This window comes from Opisthorchis viverrini (genome assembly GCF_000715545.1).
Source record: "Opisthorchis viverrini unplaced genomic scaffold opera_v5_28, whole genome shotgun sequence".
In the NCBI taxonomy this organism is placed as follows: Eukaryota; Metazoa; Platyhelminthes; class Trematoda; order Opisthorchiida; family Opisthorchiidae; genus Opisthorchis; species Opisthorchis viverrini.
Genome location: NW_008751684.1, coordinates 422,909 through 445,476, shown reverse-complemented (window position 1 = coordinate 445,476; position 22,568 = coordinate 422,909). Strand labels below are relative to the sequence as shown.

General features: G+C 43.9%; 2 protein-coding genes across 2 annotated transcripts in view; one reads left to right on the top strand and one right to left on the bottom strand.

Annotated features, from left to right (window-relative positions):
* T265_02319 (hypothetical protein) overlaps positions 1–22,568 on the bottom strand; it is a gene marked incomplete at both ends in the record, with an annotated part of 47,159 nt that overhangs the window by 6,346 nt on the left and 18,245 nt on the right. Inside the window, 13 exons of the mRNA XM_009166533.1 lie at positions 1,802–2,032; positions 2,887–3,070; positions 3,828–4,006; positions 6,197–6,364; positions 6,994–7,149; positions 9,402–9,518; positions 11,160–11,549; positions 13,659–13,721; positions 14,386–14,559; positions 16,277–16,408; positions 16,498–16,530; positions 17,415–17,824; positions 18,950–19,040. Coding sequence (XP_009164797.1) covers positions 1,802–2,032; positions 2,887–3,070; positions 3,828–4,006; positions 6,197–6,364; positions 6,994–7,149; positions 9,402–9,518; positions 11,160–11,549; positions 13,659–13,721; positions 14,386–14,559; positions 16,277–16,408; positions 16,498–16,530; positions 17,415–17,824; positions 18,950–19,040 — 2,328 coding nt within the window. The remainder of the gene's footprint in view (positions 1–1,801; positions 2,033–2,886; positions 3,071–3,827; positions 4,007–6,196; positions 6,365–6,993; positions 7,150–9,401; positions 9,519–11,159; positions 11,550–13,658; positions 13,722–14,385; positions 14,560–16,276; positions 16,409–16,497; positions 16,531–17,414; positions 17,825–18,949; positions 19,041–22,568) is intronic.
* Positions 487–21,529, top strand: T265_02320 (hypothetical protein; the record flags this gene model as incomplete). The annotated part of the gene is made up of 3 exons (XM_009166534.1): positions 487–630; positions 14,818–14,937; positions 21,494–21,529. The coding sequence occupies 3 exons, from the start codon at positions 487–489 to the stop codon at positions 21,527–21,529; spliced, it is 300 nt and encodes a 99-aa protein (XP_009164798.1).

Sequence of the window (22,568 nt, the reverse complement as noted above, 5' to 3'; positions counted from 1 at the left end):
TAAAAACGATACTGTGGTGAGGGTGTGGGTCCTTACAAGAACGGAATAAATCACAGCCTCGTGTAAGCAGAAACCCAGTGGCAAATATCGTCCCAATTATGAGGAAAAAATATCGTCTTCTTTTCAGAAGTTCATCATGTGCCGCTGTATTCCTCCCTTCGAGGAAAACCTGTTAGGTGACCCCAGAATGTTTCCTCGTGGAGGAGTGACTAATGAGAGTTATATAGCGTGCCTCTTACGCTGCTTCAATGTAATTTCATCCGTATTCGGGAGCTTTACGACAGATTTCGTGAGGCTGTGTTATAAGTTGCTATCTAATCTGAATTGAAATGTCATAGGTGTTTACTAGTCTTGGATTTGCGTGATTTACACATACTACCGTAACATGGTGAACTTAATTAGTGCTTGTCAATCCTCGTCATTTAAGTAATGAGCACCAATGGAGTTCTGATCACAAATTAGAGTCAGTAAAAGTGACAAGTTGCCATGACTACGAAGACAATGACGAGTGTCAAAAACTCCACGCGTATTGTGGCACTGTGCTTCGCCCTATCCTTCAGCCGTATTGCCTCAAATCGATATTTCGTCAGTGAACTGTTCCAGCGAACGGCGTTGGGTGCGTATCCAAAGGTAACTAGTCGACGGAGTCAAGTCGAGCCTCGTCAGAGTCCAATTCTTTGGTGGGTCATTGTGTCAGCTACTACTGTGACATAGAATCTTTGGAATGACAGTCAAATGAAAAAAATCCAACGACAGTATAGGGAAAATAAACCAGCCACCCGGGAAAGCAGAAAGTATTTCATCTTCCGTCGTGGGAGGTTAGGTCCCTCAGAGAGGATTAGACTGGAGAAGAAGTCCGGTGCCTCCAGACACGTCTTCTAGATGCACGTGTACGTCTATAAGGGTCAGCTAGTTAATGAACAGCTCGAACGAGTTTATTTGTGAATGTGATCCGTGCACTGCATGAAAAGCAGTGGACGATTGGGAGGAGGTATTCTCATCCTTGTTCCTGAATCGATAGGTGGTAAATCCTTTTAACGTCTCTCAACGTGAAGACACTCTAGCTCGTTTGGGCGGTAGTTCACGAAACTGACCGTCCGGTTAAAAGAAGGGATTGACGGAAAACTGCCAATCAACCAAAACGTCTGTGTGATCAGCACAGATAACGAAGCCCTAGATAAAGAACCTATATTTAAAATACCGAAAACTCTAACTTTTGGAAAATTTCTCACGCACAGGCACGAGTCATCATAACACTTTTGTACCGGTAAGCATGCCACGGGACGTGATCAAGGAAAAACGGTCCGTTTTTCCACAAAAGTGTTTGATGTTACGAGAGCTTTCAGGCGAAAGAAACTTGCTACCTTGGAGGCACAGGTGGTCTCCCAATAATGAGAGTAGACAACAATTTTCGAAAACCAGGTCGCATCCTTCAGAATTTTGGAGATTAAGACTGGTATTCTGTAAAAGCCTTTTGGATGTGGCGGTGGGCACAAAAGTGAGGCTGAAAAGTCGAAAATCAATAAAGCGATAGTGCTCGCCAAATTATTTCGCCTATCCTACCTACCAGACAACCAACGGTTGAAAACAGTCTGATTTGGTTTACTGGAGAATGCAGACGGTGCTGTTTTCACAACAGTATCCGACGAGAAAATTCTAGGCTAAAACTGTCGCAGACCGGCGAAGCAAAGAAAGGTAGTCTAATTATGTGCCTTGGAAAGGTGGTATCAAGTGGCTTCTGCGTCCTACGCTTCTATAGGAGCAAGCAAGCAAAATGCAGAAAATCAGAAAATTTCAATACCTGTTTTCGAAGGTTCGAGATTTCCCGTTCAGTTTCGGCTAAATGAGCCCGCAACTGATCGGTTTCTAAATTGCCGGTAGTCAACTGATTTTGGACCGTATGAGCCTGTCGTTCTAGACGGTCGCACAACGCTCGCACTTCGGTCAATTCCCGGTGAACTTCTTCGTTTTCCAACTGAAGCCGTTTCACCCTGTCCTCCGACTCCGAGGCGTTTCGGGTAAGCAGTGAACACTATTGAAGGACGTCCGAAGAATAACATCGAAAGGTATATAAGAAATGGCGCAAAGTAAAAGGAAATCATGGAATTCACCAAAGTCCAGTCTCAAACAACATATGTACAGACTATTAGGACAGGCGATGGAAACCAACTTGAAGACGCCCATGCGGAGTTCAGATCCGGGTAATCAAAATGATAGCCGATAATTTTGGCACTCGGCCACGCTTCAATCCTTGGGTAGAGATATGACTAACACATGTTTACCGCAAACGAACAGTCAGGAGGCAAAATGAGGCTATTCATTTCTTGTGTTACCGGTTCCATGTTCATCGAAGGCCCCAATTCCTATCCTAGCACCTTAGTACCAAGCTTTCTCCGTCCATAAAAGGTATTCGCACTATTTGTGAGCCCTGCGATAGGAGGCACTCACAGAAACGAGTTGCCCGAAGGAGCAAAACGACTTCAACTAGCTAACAAGTTAAATACAGGCCGTATTGATTTCTAATCTTATAGAATGAACTACACACGCAAACAAATAGTATAGGAACAGCAACGGTGGGGCGACACACCAGCAAGATCAGACAGGAGAAAACAAAGTCGTTCGGTTTCAGCATACGTTCAGTGAATGTTTGTGGTGCAACCTCTAAAAATCATAAATCCAGATATACTCAGCAGCTACTGGCAATTTAAGAAATGTACTTGGTCCATGGAACTTCGAAAAGAAAGCTCATTATTTTGTCTTGACACTGTCTGGAGCTTAGAGTGATATACGATATGAATTGTTACTTCATCATAATAGATCAACAAGGGTATTTGCGTGGCAGACGGACAAAGATACATAGATCACTAGAAGTGGCTAACTACCAACCTGGGATTCGAGCGCGCGTGTTGCCTTCTGATAATCTACCACATCCTTCCGTGTTGCTTCGTTCTGATGTCGCAGTGAGGAAAGTTCGTGTTCACGCACTGAACAAATGTGCTGCGCATCCTGAAGCCGGTTTTCCAACCGCGCTATCATGGCAGCTTTTTCATCGAGTTCAACAGTTAGGTCTCTGTGTTTTGGGGAAAATGGGCAAATTTAACGGATATACAAACTATTATCTCCAGAAAGTGAATCATCACCGAGGTATAGCCGGAAGTGAAACATGGAGAATCGGTAAAAGATGCATATTCATTTTGCTTAACGGCTTACGATACTTCAACCGCATATTGGGATTGACCCAAACTTCCCGCGGACATTGTTAAGAGGCCCATGTATGTTCAACTTGCAGTATGCCTGTCAAAGTGTGCATTAGGTTTCAGCGTCATCCCTCTAGCCGTCATTTCGGAATACCAACCATTGCTGGTTATTTCAAGTAGGATCGACCTCTCTTTGAAATCAGGAGTTAAATCTCTGGTACAGACCTAGCAAGCAGAACATCAAAAGCACGTAGTAAGCTTATCTAGCTCTTTTCTTATAATAATAACTAAGAAAGGAACACTGAGTGAATAAACTCATTCACATCTGGGGACGGACAAAAATCGATCAGTTCATGGCGCACACGCGCGCGTCGGGTGAACTTTATGCAAATGAGAAACGGTTGCGGCCACTGCGCATGTTAAACACTTCCAAATTTTAGGTGCTGCCAAGTGCTGGTTTCCACCAACAGGTATTTAGGTCAAGGAACACAAAGGAATTTTTTGCTGTATTTAGGCCAATCGGCCCTAGGAGGACGTTAAACAAAACAGTGATGAAGAATCAGTAGTATAGTAACGTGTGCATATGATGAGGGAAAGAACAAAAGTGTAGCATGGCGTTATTCAACGTACCTGTATTGGTTTAGTATACTAATTCTCTCCTGTTCCACACAGGAACATGTTTCCTTCAGTTTACACAACTCCAATGCAGAAGTGTCAAAACGTTTCTGAAGTTCCACTTCCTTTTCCGCGGCACAATGAAGTTTCATCGTCAAGTTTCTCACCTCACTGATCATTGCATCCAAATCACACTGAAAAATAAGTAACATCGAATGATGGCCTTATGAAAATGTTCCTGACAAATCTACTCGAGCATGGAGCGGACAGTGCAATGAGAGATATTCCGTGTGGATGATTTGAAAGAGCTGAGAACCGGGAGATCCGAGGAAGTTTTCGGATTTCAATGACAGGGTTACAGATGTTACTTAGCTACGCATCAAAAAAGCTTAAAAATAATAAATATGGAGAGATTCTGTAACCTTTCAATGTATTTGGAGTCCATTAATGTCATACAGGGTGAAAAACAATATGATGAGCGGGCTGAAGCTGAAAATATGGGTCTCAATAATACCAAGTCGTCTTGGTCAAACGGTACAACCGATGGCGCACTGAGAAATGAACACAGATGGATCTCGTGGTAGGCACAACAGAGATGAACTGGTTGTTTTGGGCACAGTGTGGAGTCATGAAACCGTTGGTATTGCTATCGCTGCTACTCTGATTCACTGTGAGGACTTACATGCTTCATGTACGGTCTTCGAAATCTAACTGACTACCACTCTTTAAATTTCTTTTTACGTACGTGAACATCTAGGAAATAGTGTGATTCCGGTGTCATAGACCCAGATATGAAAAGAAACGACTCTCAGGGAACTTTGACAGTTTGGAAACGATCGAATGAATGCCGAATTGTATGAATTGTGAACGAAATCATCCCCGCAGTGACAAATGGCCCAATTATATTAATTATCCAGGAGTTACACACATTTGCCTGGCGTTAATCCCGTACCTCCAGTTCAAGGGTTCATTAGCAGTGACCTTCTCACAGAAGCCCGAAGTAGACTTTTCTGACGTTTTAGGGTACAGAGCACCCTTCGGGCCGACTAGTTTGCTAACGAGTGCAAAACCAGAGGAAGGCAGTGGTGTCACCACCTGTCTGGAATCTTCTGACAGACAGCCGGTGGACGAGAACGAACACGACGTTTACTCGATTGTCGTTTAGGTGGGTCGGTAGGTTACACGAACCACTCAAATGCAAGCATATCTAATTGATATACCGGATGGATACGAGGTGTGTGAAACGTTGGAGCATCAAGGCCGAAACCAAAATGTCAAATAAGATCTACGCATTCGAGCCGGTGAGATTTGCTCGTGGTAACTACATGGGTATTCAAACACAAGTGACGTAGATAACAACGTATGGGACGGTTTCGACAATCATTGATAGCGACATAAGGTGCCATAACACCTTGTCGGTTCATAGTTGCCACGTTAGCCGAAGGATGCACGAGGATTGCCAAAGCCTACACAGAAGCCATCGAGATGCTGAGGTTGTGTTCGGATCACGGATCTTCCGTCTGCTCCTTAACTACTAAGCTATCTCGAGATTCAAAAGTATGTAGCTAAGAAGCAGAACGTTGTACATCACGAATGACACGTAAATAGTGTAAAGTTGAACAGGCACAGGACATGCAACCCAAGAAGCTATTAGGCGCATATGGACTAATGGGTTAACAAAATGAGAAAATTGAGAAGATTCTGGAAGAGAAAACTGATACCAAACAGTATGCAACAGGCTATGATGATATGATCTTGTCCATTAATCTTTGTTTGCTAAGACTGACTTCATGTGCATCACCGCCGTCCTAACTTCACTAGAGTCCTGAACTGCACGAACTAAATAATGCCTTTTCAGTGGTTATATACTTGAAATGTTTGAGCAGTAACCACACAAAGATCACATGGAGCAAATTCAGATTTTGGCAGTGATGTCTCTTGAAAGAGTTGGATTGTACACTTGACAGAGTCAAGTGCGGCAGCAAGTATCACATGCCACCGAATAAGAGTTAACGCGTATCCATATAGGAACAAAAAATGAGACCTTTCAGCGAGCACCAGAATGGCCTCACCAACTACTGACCTCGCTTCGTAAATAGCCTAGAATGAGAATCACATTGAACCGGAATCTGGTTTAGTAAATGAATGCTGAAACATTCAAACAAGAAAAATATACATACAGAAAACGAGAAGCAAACGGCTAACATGTCTTCATGACCCGGTTCGAATATTTTTCCAATTCAAAATTGCAGAGTCAGAGGACAGTTTCAGTACCTTCATATAATAAATAATAAGGTTTTGTCACGTGGGAGAATATAACTGGACTTATAAACAGATAAATCAACAATAAATGGTGAATGAGCAGCAACTTCATCTGGGGCTACCTTTGTTTGCTTCAACTCCTGTGCAACTCCGTCACGCGCTTCCTTCGTCTGATTCAACTCCACCTCTAGTAGGGCGGTACGTTCACCAAGCTGACGGCATTCGGCATCTCGCTCAGCTACCGATTCAGTCAGCCGAAGTACGCGCAACTCAGAAGTCTGACTTGATTTCTACAAGAAAAATATTGAGTGATAAGATAGATTGAGTAGACTTGCTCGGAAAATACTCTCACTAATCCTGCACATAGCCTCCGGTCACCGTACGGCGAATCTATGTCAAACTACAGCAGTTGGACTGAACGAACAGAGGTTTTCGTGCGATAAACATAATAAGTAATCCTTCTGCTGTAACATCCTTTTGGCGGCTAGTTGGCACACCACCTGAAGGAAGCACGAGGGCTGAGATGCTGCCAGGTCACCCAAGCCAAGACAGAAGCAACTGAGATGCAGAGGTTGGGTTTGAACCACTGACCTTCAGATCAGTAGGTTAGCACTTTAACCACAGAGCGATCTCGAGTCACCTCGTGTACGTTTGTGCAGAAGCACCGTGAAGTACTGCTTAGTTGTGCAGACATGTTCAGAGTCATGAATTCTATAGGTATGATCCGATCTCCTGTTAAAGAACACTTGGGTTGGCTGTTGATGCACTGAGCAACTAGCTGTGAACAACGTTTAACCAGTTGTGATGACGTTTCTGTCAGGTAGCAGAGTGAATTTTATTAGAGGGTGACCGCAAAAAGGATATAAAACAGTCTTATCAATACCAATATTAACTCAGAACAAAAGAGCAACCAACCTACATGGTGTTCATTCGCCTGGCGTGTTAGCCTCGCCAGTTCTCGTTCCAGAGTCTCACATTGCTCGGTTCGCATGTCTAATGTCGCTTGAATGGCATCTTTCTCTTGATCCAGCTGTCGAAGGATGCGGCGCAATTTGACTCCCTCATCACGCCATTTCTTAAAAAGCAAAGGAAACACGTCCAGCTTCACTAACGCACTCCGTTCTGTGCAACTAATTTAAATTTCTATGCGACATTCGGTTCACAACAACTTTTCATATTAAAGATGTAGCCAAATTTAAACACACATATGTTACCCTTACTGGTGGGATCACATTGAGAAAAATTCTCTCCTTGAAAGGTATGACCGTTGGTCGGTACATTCCGGGATTGCTCCAGAGAACAACTGTGGCTAGTCTATGAATACTCGGATGAATCATCCGTATCGATCAACTAACAACGTAAACGAAATCTAAAATAGGACAAAACATCTGTCATATGGGAGATAACAATGGAGCAACAATCTAGCAACACAGCATTCAACGAAGAAAAAAAAACGGAATACTAGAGAATTGATAAAATGAGTTATAAACACCACAATATGATATTTTGGAGCTCGTTCGGTCCTGTCGGCACAGGTGATGATGGGTGAAACGTCTCGACGGGGCATACGGCTTTATCCTTCCTTTTTGGGATGAATCGATGACTGCCAGAAGCAAATTTATTGGTCTACTTTGGTGTTTATGGGCTACAACAGACTTGTCTAACGTGTTTCTTCAGGTCAAACTTGAATCACGCACATTTCTCGCCATTGACCGGATTGGTCAGAGAGCTCGCACAAAATTTGTAGGGAAGTAAACCGAGAATTCGATCCAGTTGTGGGGCATAGGTTTGTTTTTCTGTCTGGCCATTAGTGGGGACATCTGCACGTCATCGATGTATTCTAGGATTCACAGCCGGTTAGCTAGTGACTCCAGTTGTACTAAAAAGATGCTTACAAACACGACGGAAACCAACAACATGAATTCGTCGACGTAACGTCGACGAAGATGAGTACTCAAGACAAATTTGTATTTGAGAAATGCCTTTGAAATTTCAGTTTATGTATCAAGGCAGAAAAAATAAATCCATGTCATATTTTGGACACAGGACGGCTTAGGTACGAACTAAAAGGCCAATCGATGAACAAGAGAACAAGGAAAACACAGCTCACCAGCACGAAAAATCAATCGAAAGAATGTAAACTTTGGAAATCGGTGGGGCACTGGTTTACAGTGGCGAAAAAGGAAAGTAAGTTGGTAATGACCAAATACTAGGTGTCAACTGATAACAAGCACAACGGTGATGTATTCGAATTCCATAGGTGCATTGAATGGCCAAGCTGAAAACCCTATGAGCTCCTAATCAATACTTCAAAGCATTGAAAACGTGAATAGAAGAACGAATTGAGTGAGTGAGTGAGTGAGTGAGTGAGTGAGTGAGTGAGTGAGTGAGTGAGTGAGTGAGTGAGTGAGTGAGTGAGTGAGTGAGTGAGTGAGTGAGTGAGTGAGTGAGTGAGTGAGTGAGTGAGTGAGTGAGTGAGTGAGTGAGTGAGTGAGTGAGTGAGTGAGTGAGTGAGTGAGTGAGTGAGTGAGTGAGTGAGTGAGTGAGTGAGTGAGTGAGTGAGTGAGTGAGTGGGTGAGTGAGTGAGTGAGTGAGTGAGTGGGTGAGTGAGTGAGTGAGTGAGTGAGTGGGTGAGTGAGTGAGTGAGTGAGTGAGTGGGTGAGTGAGTGAGTGAGTGAGTGAGTGGGTGAGTGAGTGAGTGAGTGAGTGAGTGGGTGAGTGAGTGAGTGAGTGAGTGAGTGGGTGAGTGAGTGAGTGAGTGAGTGAGTGGGTGAGTGAGTGAGTGAGTGAGTGAGTGGGTGAGTGAGTGAGTGAGTGAGTGAGTGGGTGAGTGAGTGAGTGAGTGAGTGAGTGGGTGAGTGAGTGAGTGAGTGAGTGAGTGGGTGAGTGAGTGAGTGAGTGAGTGAGTGGGTGAGTGAGTGAGTGAGTGAGTGAGTGGGTGAGTGAGTGAGTGAGTGAGTGAGTGGGTGAGTGAGTGAGTGAGTGAGTGAGTGGGTGAGTGAGTGAGTGAGTGAGTGAGTGGGTGAGTGAGTGAGTGAGTGAGTGAGTGGGTGAGTGAGTGAGTGAGTGAGTGAGTGGGTGAGTGAGTGAGTGAGTGAGTGAGTGGGTGAGTGAGTGAGTGAGTGAGTGAGTGGGTGAGTGAGTGAGTGAGTGAGTGAGCGAGCGAGCGAGTGAAATTCAGCTGATATAGAAGAAAATTGGTCACCGGTATGTCGAGGAAGACGTAAGGTTAAATCCCGACTTAAAAATCAACTGTTCTAGATGGATGAAAAAAAGCCCCAGGTATATTCAGAGGCTAGTGGTTAGAGAGAGTCAAAGGAAACATACTTCGCATTCCTGTTGCACCTGGTCCAGTCTAGTCTGCACAGTACAAAGATTCCGTTCGGCAGTGGCTAATCGGTCATCCTTAGAACGAGTATTCGCCAACCCGTCGAGACGATCCAGCTATGAAAAGGCGGAGCAGTAGCTATTTTTGTCAACAAATTAATCAGGACGGTGTACACATCAACATAAGGTGATCCTAAGCTTCCCAGCTACAACAACCTCCTTGTCCTAGCAAAACATCCACTTGTGTACCAAGTTGTGGGGTTACCCGCAGGCCTCCGATGCACGATTATACCTGATGGCATGAGAGTGGACTGAGAAGCTTTAGAACACCCAGTAGCTGAATATCTACGCAAACAGAGCTAGTTGAATGGCACCATCATGAAGCTTAAAAGATACACCTGGATAAGTGTCAAGACCAGTGGCCGGAACCTCGAATTCCACCTACCAGAGGTGTTTGCTGGCTGAAGGTTGTGAATAAATGTTCCAAACTAGATGGGTAATAAGCGTACTCCAGTACCACTAGTGAGATTCATGATATGATTTTTTGAACAGACCAGAAGTACGCGATACCCAGATAACCTAGTCTACATTCCAGTAAAATTCAACAAATAGGGGTCACTCAGATACAGGAATACCTTAGATTTTCCCAAGAGCTCATTAGAGCGGCATTAAACTCAGGGACACCTATCAGACCCGAACACAATACTTTCTGTTGCCCCATCACCTCGTTTTGCAACTCACTAAATAGCAAACCTGATGAGGGCTACTTATGTGCTTACGATTTTAAGTCGATGGCTCGACAGCTGACATTAAAACAAAGAGTAGGTTTTGTCAGAAAACAACATAGAGTAGATGCATCATCTACCGAAGTCCAAACTGTGATCGGTAGTTGTGGGGGCTCGCTTTGATTTGTGTTTTGACAGGTTCAGTAAACATTCGCATGAAAAGAGCCAGCATGGTGGCGGGTGAGTCATAAACCCACTTACTGACACGGCATTCACACCAGCACTTGTGTGGATGTATTGTGAGTAGCCACTAACAGTAACCACTCAGTTTTCGGTAAGCTGATTAGCAGAAGCAAGCCAAGTGAACATTTGACGAATCAAAATCGGCTGGATACTCTAGATGACTAGACTTGATAGTGAAATATAGGTTCGTACGATTAATCCAACGAATACACCCATGTTAGTCAGACACTTGACGAACAGGCCATTATGTGCGTTTGGCCGTTGTAAGCAGACAATATGATATCGACGACTGAACGAAAGGGTTTGAAGCAAAACAGCCCTTACCCGTTCGAGCGTCACAAAATTCAGGATAGCTTCATAATTCGGTGTAACAGAACCACAATATCACTAGCACATTTTTAAGTTTACGCGGAATGTCTGAGAATAAGAAGGGGCACATTCCGGGCATTTAATCAAGTGTCCGTGTCATGCACGGGACATTATTCGCTCGAAGACAGTCTTGTCATGCCGACTGATGTCCTAATTTGGAAGGTTTCACCGTTGGAAGAAAACGGTATCATACAGGCTCAGTTACCACCTCCAGGGTTCAGTTATTTTAACACAACTACACATGCTGATGGGTAATTATCAAATCGCAATTCCTTCCGGGATCAAATAAGCCGGCTGCACAAAAAATAACTAAACATGTTCTGGAGGGGTAAAGCAAGGTCTTGCATGCATGACCAATGTATTGAACCCTTCGTAATTTCACACACAGTGAAACAGCGAGGAAAAAAGTCTAGAAACTAACCAGTTCACGACGTTCCGTTTCGAGCAAGTTGATCCGGCAGCTCATATCTGCTAAGCTATGAGCATCAGATTCTCTTCTCTGTCTTAGACGGTCCAGCTCTTGTTCAGTATCCTCGACGCGTTGAAGCCATTTAGCTTTCTCATTCAGATTCTGAGTGGTGATGTCGTGCAAACGATCCTGAAGTGAGTCACGTTCTGTGGTCATTTGGCGCAACACTTCAGCTAGATGATCCCGATCTTTCTCCAAATGGCGCACAATAGATCGTGTGATATTTGAGGATCGAGGCTCACCAAAAGAAGGGGTGGTAGGTTGTGTGGAAAATTGGCGACAGTCATTCAAAGCCTCCAAACGTAAAAGTTGGTCCCGAGTCTGAGATAATTCACATTGAGTCTGAAGTTGATAAACATAACAGAGGGGTGTTTTCGCTGTCACATGATGCCAAACATATTCACGACATGGTTACTACCTAATATAAGGAACCGAGCGCCAAAAGTGATGTGTCTTTCAATGAGCTTAGTTTGACCTGCAGGATGCTTGGCGCATAGCAGTCAATATGTCTTATTTCTCTCTGATGGCGACTAGATTAGGGGCACGATGTTTTCGGGGTATGCTTGAGAAACTCAACCACGGTTTTAAGCACCATGTGAGGAAAACGGTTCGAGTAGACGGACTGCAAAAGGCAGTAAAAACAATGGTAGAATGATCTTAATTTTACATTAGATAACGGATATTTCTGTTGTATGTTGTCTCGCTAACAAATCTTTGATTATTTCAAAGTGTAGAATTTCACCCGATTCCAGCAGGCATGGTGATGTGTAGCGTATAGACAGATTCACTCTTACTACGATATGACAATTCGGCTCCATAAATGTCCTGAGTCACAGCTACTCGAGGTTGACAGCTGGCAAGACTGAGGCAGGTGACGACACAGAAATGCTTCAAGCGACGGAAATCGTTGACGAAACAGAAACCAGGACAGTCAAATCCGGGTTCGATCATATCGAGTCATGTTATCAACTGATTTCCACGACGATAATGCCTGGCATGGAATTAACATGAACACACCATGGCAAACATCGCCGTATAAGTGTGAGTAGTTGCAAAATGGCGAAAGGACATAGTCAAATGGCCTCGCTGGAAAACCTGTCGGTCCCCTTTGTTTTCAGGATAAAACCTAGACATCAAAGGTAAGAAACCTAAGATTTTCGGATAACCCCGTACCGCCAGATCTCGCATCCATGGAGAATAACAGGACGAACGAAAGCTAGAAGACCTCGACTTTTACTCTAATGCTAAGCTTAGCTCTACGGGGCAGGCATTGGTCAACTATAGAAACACTGTCCTCTCAGTGCAGATAGGAGTCTTTACTTCGCCTTTGGCCAGAGAAGGAGCGGTTTGGTAGGTGTACCATGTAGTGGGACAACTGATGCGACGTTCGACATCGTACGGTGACGAAAAGCTTGTAAATCAATTGCTAAGCTTGGCAAGCAGGCCAGCTGCCATACGTCAACAGTCAGTTAACTCATCCGAGCTACTAATACGTAAACATATTGCCACTTTTCATACGGTCGTAGTTCATTATGCACCATGATGATGCGAAGCAAAAGCGATCAAAATACCGACGAAACGTCTGAAGGTAACCTGTTCGAACTTAAAGGGGCACAACGCGGAGTGAAGATCCAACATATAATTCCACCATATCTTCCACGTCAGCTTCCAGAGAAGGACCAAATGCATTTTGGAGTGGAGTAAGTAGTAGCCAGGCACACGCTACAGGGGTTTTTGCGTAAGAAATTATCAAAAAATTAGAGTATTGGTCGTTTGGTGACTGATTCCCATGTATTCATCCGCAACGGGGCAATTGTAAGGTCTTCAATAAGTTGATCAGTGTTTATCCAGTTAAATTGGATTCAGAAACACATCCTCGTTCATAGTACATTTCATTTACGCCGCACACTTGAAAGTGGAGAACGAAGGAATGACCCAAGTGCGAGCCGTTTACCACAACAACCTATGGGTAACACACTTAATCAAAACTGTAAGTCCACTAGTGTCTACCCCATACCGATCTTATAGCATATACCTCATTAGGAGTAGCCTTTCTTAATAAAGTTTTCTAACTTTGTCATTTATGTGTCGGAACTTCAAAGCGATACGGCTGCACAGACAGCTTCAATCTGCAAAATAAGCTTCTACTACTTGTGAGTAGTTGCGAGACGTTTTCTACTGTAGCTCTCGATGGGTGTTTTGCGATGATCAAACAACCTGTGAGCAGAATCGGAAGCAGTATGTGCTCTAGAGGGTCATGCACGGGTAAGATGTCTGGGGATGTAAAAATCGGCCAGGTATGAAGACTTCAAGAACAAGTAACAAAGCGCGCAAGGAAATCAATACTTACGTACAGTGAATGAGCAACAACACGCTACCAAAGATAACAAATTAGAAAGGATATGCTGCCCGAAGCGTAAAAAACAAACGATGCGGGAATGACCTTCTCACCTGCTGTAACTGTTCACAAAGATTATTACGTTCTTGTGTAAGTACACGGATATTGCTTTGAATCTGAGAGAACGGGGGGAGTGGAACATCAACAAGAGGGCAAATCATCGGGTATTTGGGTCGTCTAATGAATAATACTGAAGACAACAACAATGACTCGTCGGTGTCGACCAGAGCAGTATGAACTTCAAGGAATGCTGAGAACTGGCGGTACGCATCCATATCCCCCCCATCCAACTACTCGAATTCAACCGTCTAGATGTCCCACATGAGCTGCAAATCACGGGCTATCACAGAGGATGTTGGCAGTTCTTTCCTGTCGGGCCTCCATTCTTTGCCCTTTAGTTGGCGCTGAGACACAGGGAAACGGAATTGCGTGACATGAAGCTTGGCGTGGGACATAGGTGGTCCAGCAGCTTAGTTAGTTATGCACTTGGTAAAAGATACGTGGACTGATAATCTGGCTTATTCCACCTACCTTCCAAAAGGAAATCGACGGCTGTTATCCTACACACTCTTCCTGCCATCAGATGAATACAGTTTGACGGATGACCAACCGGAGTTTTCACCAATCCAAAGATAGTAAAATGACATATGACCAGAAAGGAGATTATAGAAAGAGCCTACCAATACTGTGTGCAGATAAAATAACGCAGTTTAACCTGAGATTAGTGAAGCAACAAAACTCACGGGAACCAAACCAAGCAGAATTGCAGTTGTTACTCACATCAGACAATTGACGCTCAAATGTATCCAGCAGTGAGCGGAGGTTGTCTCGTTCTTGACGCAACTGCGTGATCTCATTTGGTTCACAACCCAGTTTTCCATCCAGCAGTGAGCGGAGGTTGTCTCGTTCTTGACGCAACTGCGTGATCTCATTTGGTTCACAACGCCAGTTTTCCTAACCGGAAAAAAAACATAAAGCGATCTTATTGCTTAGCACCGGGAAACCAGGTTTGAGTTCGGTAGAAACCGCGCAAAAAATACTCGCGTTTTGTTCATAAGATAATTCAGCGCCTATAAAAAGCCCTCCGCTCCCGGTGAGTAAACTAGTTCTGGATTGATAGCCCCAACTGTCGATAAATAGAATAAAAATTTCCACGAGCTTGCTTCTCTAATTCACGAGCAAAGACTTTTAAAGTTTCATAACACTTTCTAGACTACAGTAGGCTACACAGTACATTTTGCTTCGGCCAGAGTGGATGGATACATGCCGGTAACTAGGAGGTCTAAAGCCAAGTTGACCTGGAAGCTAAAACCTGACTTTAGTGACCGTCTAGTAAGTTTACAGACTTTGGTTATATTCCGTACTAAATAGTTCAACGTTGTGCTGAATTTCATGCCAAGAGTTATCGTCAACATGAAGAAATATGCTGCATTTTATTGGAAGGAAATTACCACACACATGAAGTAATGTCTTCTCCATCAGCATTACTGGCGGAGGGTCCCTCACATTAAGAGTGATTTCAGTTCGACCCTAACTGGTAACTGGTCACCGTTTCCGAAGACCATAATAGCTACGATCAGGGTACGACTACAGTTAGCTACCACTGGCAAAATAAGGACAACCAGATTTGTAAATTCACATACCCGACCTGTCTACCCCAAAGAACCAATGGGGGAGACACCAAAGCATTCACGTATCGGAACAACTTTCTATGAACTCTATAGATAAACCTAGTTTTATAGACGCCCCCCCCATTTACACACACACACACACACACGATCAAACCCGTCTATGAACTCTATAGATAAACCTAGTTTTATAGACGCCCCCCCCATTTACACACACACACACACACACGAATCAAACCCGTTCGTTTTCCAGGTGGGTTTATCACCAAGTACCCATCCACTCCTGATAATGCAGCTCAAGCCTGCTCAAACATTTGTGTGAGATGTGAGCTCATTGATTCTTACGCCTATGATTTATACGGTGAGGTTATCCCAGCAGGTTGTATCAGCAACTGCTTCTAGAATGGCGGAAGAGTAATGCGATGCGTGAGGATCTGATGAACCTGAAAGGGGGTAACCACTGGCCATTGGAAATGAACAGAAATTTTCTTTCCTTTCGTTCTAGGGCGGACTGGACTGAAAACCGAGGGATGCTGTGGCGGAAACGAAGCGATTGGCTGCGAAACAACCATAAATCGATTGTACGCGAAATGCGACCCGCTACATATGTGACTGCCCACGCAAGCAATAATGAAAACAAGATGGAGCACATTGAGCTCATTGGGTGAAAAATGGATGTATCGAACGGTCACGTGAATTCTGTGTAAAAGAACAGCGCCTACCTACTGATGAGTAACTGAATATAAGTGGCTCATTTTTCATGGTATGCCTCGCACCGTGAAAGGTCGTACCAAAGTGTCACATCCGCAAGGAAGAATAAGGAAAGCCTTTTGACTTGTTAGTCGTATCTAGTTTTAACAATGTTTCTAGTAGTTCCAGCCATCTTTGGAATTGAGGTATATATGCGGCAACGTTGTACATTCTCCTGAGTTGTCAGAAATGGTGGAATAAAGTAATGGTGGCATGTAAAAAACAGACACTTTAGAAGACTAGCAAACAAGAAAATAGTGGCCGCTAGGTTTTGAGCACCTCAAGTGACTCACATCGGATCTAGGTCTTGTGGGAGGAAACTTCGAGCTCTTTATGGAGTTCCGAAGCATATGTTTTGTTCGCTCTAACGAATAAAGATAATCATCTCGTTCTTGTTGAGTGAAATGCAATTCCGAACTGAGTGTCTGAAATGTGTGAATAAAGTGCCTTGAATAAGGTACCTTGGAAACCGACCTGAAACTGCATGAGTAACCCAAAAGCAACCGAAACTCACATGGACCATGTGCTTTAGTCTGAGAATATTGACCTAAACCAAGGAGGCAAAAGAAATGGCTCACAAAACCCAAGGGTTCAATACAGTCTGTCAACGGGCCACAAATATATGAAAACTTCGGCCAGGTACTCTTCTAAACCTAGAAGATGAGACATTTCTGTAAATCATATCTAGATAGAAAGGTTTACTGACTTCTGAGAATATCGCTACCGGATAACTGCTACTAATTAACTTCACCCCGTGGCCCACAAGACCACTGGATGTGTTGCTGAATACTGAATGATGGACAGACAAGCAGAAGAATTCAGCATAGGTAGCTCATGCAGCTCTGGAAATGGAAATTAGCCGAAGTAGCTAATTGATTGGGTACTCAGGTCTGGTGCCTTTTACGGAGTGGGAACTAGCAACGGCTAGCTAAACTGGTCATTATCGACCTAACACTGGGATGATGAGCATTGAATCCACCGGAACTCACCAAATTATACTCAAACATATGGAAGACTTAATTAGGTGTTCGATGGCTGCTTGCGGCAGAGAGGGTAGCAAAAGTAAGCGATCCATGTCGAGAAAATCTCAGAAGCTGAAAAATACGGTTAATGCCAACGCACTGTAATGAAATTCAACGTGACAATGATTTCAACCAACTACAGCTGGCTGAGAGGACAGGTTATTTAAATGAAGTACCACTAATAAATAAAAATTTATTAGTGCCCATCGATTAAAAGGATTGATCACCGGTGAGGAGACGTGCCCCTTCTCTTAGTTTCATGTCAGCAAAGCCCTCAAAATAGCTTCGCTGGTATGAAGCATCGAATATTTTACGTCCTTAGAAACTTATTTTAAGCATCTGACAGTTTTGGTTGCAAAACCTAGGGGAACAGGAAGCTGATCGGACGTGAATGCGATTGGTCAAATACCTCATTGGCGTAGCCTCGCCTGCTTGGGAAATCCGCTGAAAAACATCGTCTAGGTTTCGCCGAAGGGCATGAGACGCATGGTGGGGTTAAGGCCCGCCTTCCTTTGAAGGTACGACGAGGAACGGCTCGAGATTTACATCCAGGTTGCATCAGGGTTGATTTTGGTTCCGGCACCGGGGGTGAATGGGTCTGATAAAGCTGGCCGCTCAATGCTGACTCAAGCAGCCGTCGAAACGCATCCATAGCTGCTTGAGAATCTGATCGCCAGCGGCGGCAATCGTCCTCCAATCCCCTGAGCCGCTTTTCAAGTGCTCTATTTAGGGTAACCATATTGGTTCGATGATGATCTTCTGATCTCCCAAAACGTGGATCCATCACGCGGGACGACAATTCTTTTATTAGGTCTCGCTCTGGAAATGAAAATTGTTAAGCAGACAATTGCAAGTCAGCGAACAGAAGCCAAAACGTTCATGAGCCGGATAGAACGTGAAGTAAATGACACGCCGGTTTTACATGTGTGGACAGAGTACCAGCATTCGTGGGCTCGACTGATGTCTGTGATGATGTTTATCGCTTGACTCTGATGAGCCAACTGTAGTATAAGCTGATGGTGCAAGCAGATTTGAAAAGCGATACAGGGTCCCACTGAATACACAACGCCGACCAAGGGTAGCTACCATCTGTCTCTAAAGAACCACAGCGGATAGGACAACGCCTGGGTCTAAATAGGTTCAACCGCTAAGTTATGGATGACAGAACTCTTGTCCAGGAGACCATGTACTAACTCATGGGCTACCTCCAGCTATCCATCGTGAAATTGCCAGCGGACCAGTGTTTAGAACTGGCAGGACTATGTAATGAAAAATGCATGGACTACTTCCAGCATCAAAGAGGACCACGTGCGTTTACCTCACTAAAGCACATTAACTGTGAAAATCCAGCGCCATTGATTGTTTACTCCTTTACTGATGAGATCAAGTTGGGATGAGAATTGGATCTGCAGCTTATTGATGTTAGGATGTCCGTGTGTTGTTCAAATCTGCAGCAACAGGAAGCCGAAAGACTCTCAATGTAACGATAAGCTTTCCAATTGGGTTCAGTGATACGGTACGCGACCAAATGAACTGAAAAATCTACAGGATATCAGAGGACTGATGGATGAAAATCTTATGGATGATAGAAGGTATTTTAGTAAGAGAGGCTATAGTGCCTGTTTTCTCACAGAATAGCCGAAAAAATCGTTTCACGACGTGGGGAGTGCACTAGCTAATCACATACTGACGTCGTCCAAATCACGCACCACTTACAAGTATACCTAAAAGCCCATAAACCCTGTCCTAGCCACGCAACCGATTTTATGCAGTCCAGATTGTAACTGCGTTTATTTTGCTGGTTACCTCTCTCTACCAACAAGATTTCCATGGGGAGAGGTGTAATTAACCTAAATCAACGTACAACGCCGTTCCCGTTAAGTGATAAATCTCCAAATAAGCGAATCCGATCATTGGAACAGAAGTAGCGCAACAAAACATCACCTCGTATCTCAAGTCTGTCTAAGCGTTGCAGAAGATAGGAACGACCGCTCTGGATTTTGTTCAGTAGGTCCTCGATGCCTTTGAACGATTCCTGTTGAAAAGAGATCAGCAGGTCAAGTGAAAAAGCGTCATCATGGGAATGTAAAACCATCAAATGACCTCAGATAGCTTTTTGCCACTGAGCTGAAGTGGGCCGAAGTAAAGCTTAAAAATCAATTCCTTGGTACGAACTGGTCGACAGTGTAAGAATAAAAAACGATTATCTTGTCGCAACACAGTTGCTACGCCCCTATTTGAAACAGATTCTGTTTAACCAGAGTGAACAAGTGGATAAGACCACGAAATTTGTATGAGACAAAGCAAGCTCTATCTGGAGTCGGGTGTTCCAAACACGGCTTTTGGTTTTCTTTTGGACAAAATGTACAATCATGACCTCAACGATAATTTTGATGGCTTTATATATATCCCCCAAGCGAGCCGATTATATCTCACGAGGTCAGATTCTCAGTGTGCGCTGTTAGGATACCCGGAAACTCCTTTATATGTAGAAAACACCAAGTTGCAAAGTCTGGCACTGGCCAAGAAAGAGTGCAACAAAGATTTAATCCGTGAACTCAGTTGGGCTGTCCGCCGCCAGATTCTTTAGTGAATATCTTTGGAACATATTAGCTCCTGCAGCGCCTTGTAACTACCGGAACTCGCGCACCAGAGTGCAAGGATATTCAACCAAATGCTTCCGTTATACGATACAACTAGGTACGGCACAATACCAAGGTAATTGACAAGTATTGCCTTTCCGGTAGTGGTATGGATACCGTAGAATGGTTAGTGTTCAGACAAATAACTTGGCAGTCGGGAGTTTTACAAACAAATAATTTCTGTCCCCCGACAATCGATATCTCAGGATAATAGTTCAGCTAACCGAAGTTGTGGGTGAGACCGTTTCACCCTGATGTACGAGTACGGTTTCAGACGACATTAGATGCAAGTGAAGACGGCAGCATAATGTAATGCTCACCAACACTAAGGCCAACATAAGAGATTCCTACTTTAGCCACAGTGAGGAACCATTATTATTTAAAAAGATATGGATGCTTGGCTGTGAATGCAAACAGCAGGATGAACAACACCAAAGAAACCTACTCAGACTGAAGATGACGCGTAAATCGATCGTAAACCCCATTACTTTACGAAAATCATAGCTAAGATCGACAGGCTATTTTATGAACTCTTACCAGAGGAAATTTATCACGTCCAAGTCTGACTATTACAACATAGCTTATTCACTCTGTCGTCGGGTCTGTCACGTTTTCTCGACTAGTTTAGTTTCTCTGAAACATTTTCAGCAAACTAACGGTAACTTGCATGCGGTCCTTAGAGTCAAGATACTAAGTGTTTAATCCTGACTGAGTCTCATAAGTCACGTGTAGCAGAGTCGGTCGAGTCCCGCTCTGGTTGACACGTTTTCACCATAAGAAGCAAAACCACGCAGCCACGGACCGCATTTGTGCTTATGGGGTTCTACGCCAGGATCGCGTGGATAATTAAAGAGCAACTACTTAAATACGCCCAAGTAGCCAAATTTCCTAACGAATTAGCGGCACCGGTCGAGTCAAGGGAGTCGCCCACGTCAGCTGCGAATGGGTGTCAGCAACCAACCTAAATACGAGTTCGCACTATTTGACGTTCAAACGCATGTACCACTCTCAATAAATTTTGACACCAGTTTACGCTGGCACTTGTAGTACGCAACCGACAGGTGATTGCGCCTACATTCAATCTATGTTTAGATCTCCGGCCGCCGATCAGAAAAGATTCCTGTGGACTCAGACTTCAATTCAAATGTAGGATATCCGAAATAATTCCACTCAACCCGGATGGGTGACCAGTTTTTGAAACAAATTTTGAACAAAACCTCAGTGACAGTATATCGCGAATTCGTGAACGCTGAACCTCAGGAATGTGCAGGCCGAACCAAGACACTTCTCAGGTACTTGAGTGGGTTAATTCGTCCGACATTTAACAACACCGGTGCTGAAGTATACACACGGTTGTACCGTGTCCTGTTACTTTGACCCCGAGGATTACTGAGTGCGGTTTCATTCAAATTAAAGATCCTTTTGAGATTTTTACCAGGAATCAAAGACAAGCGGGGTCACTTAGGCAAATCCGAGGACACAATAACTACTAGAATTTTGCCGGTGGGAACATTTCAAAAGCGGAGAAAAACTGCAGCCATTCGTATCTCAAGACAACTTGAATCCTGTAAACCCTTTGGGTAGTACAGAATAAACAACGCAATCCATTCGAGCAACACGTTATACTAGCAAGAGAAGAAAAATCCGGTCATCTGCAAGACGTTTTCCCGTTCTTCCTTGGTTCCGCATCAGTAGCGGCACTTTTTAGAGAGCCTGTCATACGGGATTTAGATGATTGTGCTTCACGAGCACCACGATTGAGTCTGCAGCACCCTATGATAGCCACAAATGGTGTGCACAACTAACCAACAATAACTAAGTCTTTTTATTTTCATAAAAGTTTCAGCTTACACCACCGTTTGAGGCAGACGGACTAGACTGATTGGTGCACTTTCGTCTCTTGCTCTTACGAAAATCTCCTAGAGGCGGAATTCTGAAATGCGGTCTTTTATAAGATCTACGAATCGAACTTATCAGCGCATGCTGACAAGACCATGTGTGTTGGTGGGAGGGAGCTTTGAATTTAGCGGCCAAGAATCCAATCCCTGTTAGTCGTGGTCCACGAAGTAGTCACAAACTGCAAAAAAGAAAACTGCCACTGTAATAAGAAAAGTCATAGGCCTTTTGCTAGTGTTTCCATTACCTCAAAAACGATTAAGTTCGCCTATTTCAGAGCTACCTGCTTTGCAGAGGGTTAAACAACTCGTTTCTCACGAATTACCTGTACAAACTTAGAGTAGAACGCTAGAAAATCGTTACATGCATGGTAAATATACAAAATGGGTGATATTCAACAGAAAGCTGTGCAATAATACTGCTTCCTGGTACCTATCCTGAAGACAATTGCGCCTGAGGACCACACAGATTGGTATTCGTTGGGAAAGGAAGTATCCGCGCCCAGCCAGATCTCCCCGAAGTGATTGAAGTGGTTTTAGTGAGGTGAGGTTTTTGCACATCTTTTTTAACGACTCTTTTTGTAAATACCATCAAATACTGACTGAATCAAGAGAGGACCACGTCCAGCACATTCGGTTGAAGAACAGCATAAACGAGATACTCAGATCGACTCAGATGAGGGTTCTGTTGAAACCCAACTTGTTACGCGGATGAGAGTATTTAGCAAATCTCTTTACGCCCTTTATTTGGATACAAGAATCCACATTTAAGTTGAGGGATGAAATCAATTAAAATCCGGAAGATCATTAGCTTTCCCGACGGAAAAATGTTGAATACTGTATATGAAGCCATAACTTTGTGAATCTGCCGAATCGGACTTTCGAAGTTACGTCAACACAAGGTACCACACACGCATTTTTCACACTGTAAGATATAGGTGAACATACATTCTGGCTGTCAGTCTTTCGACCGGAACCCGTCAAGCCATGTGACTGACACATTTCGTGGCAGCTCCGACATTGTAG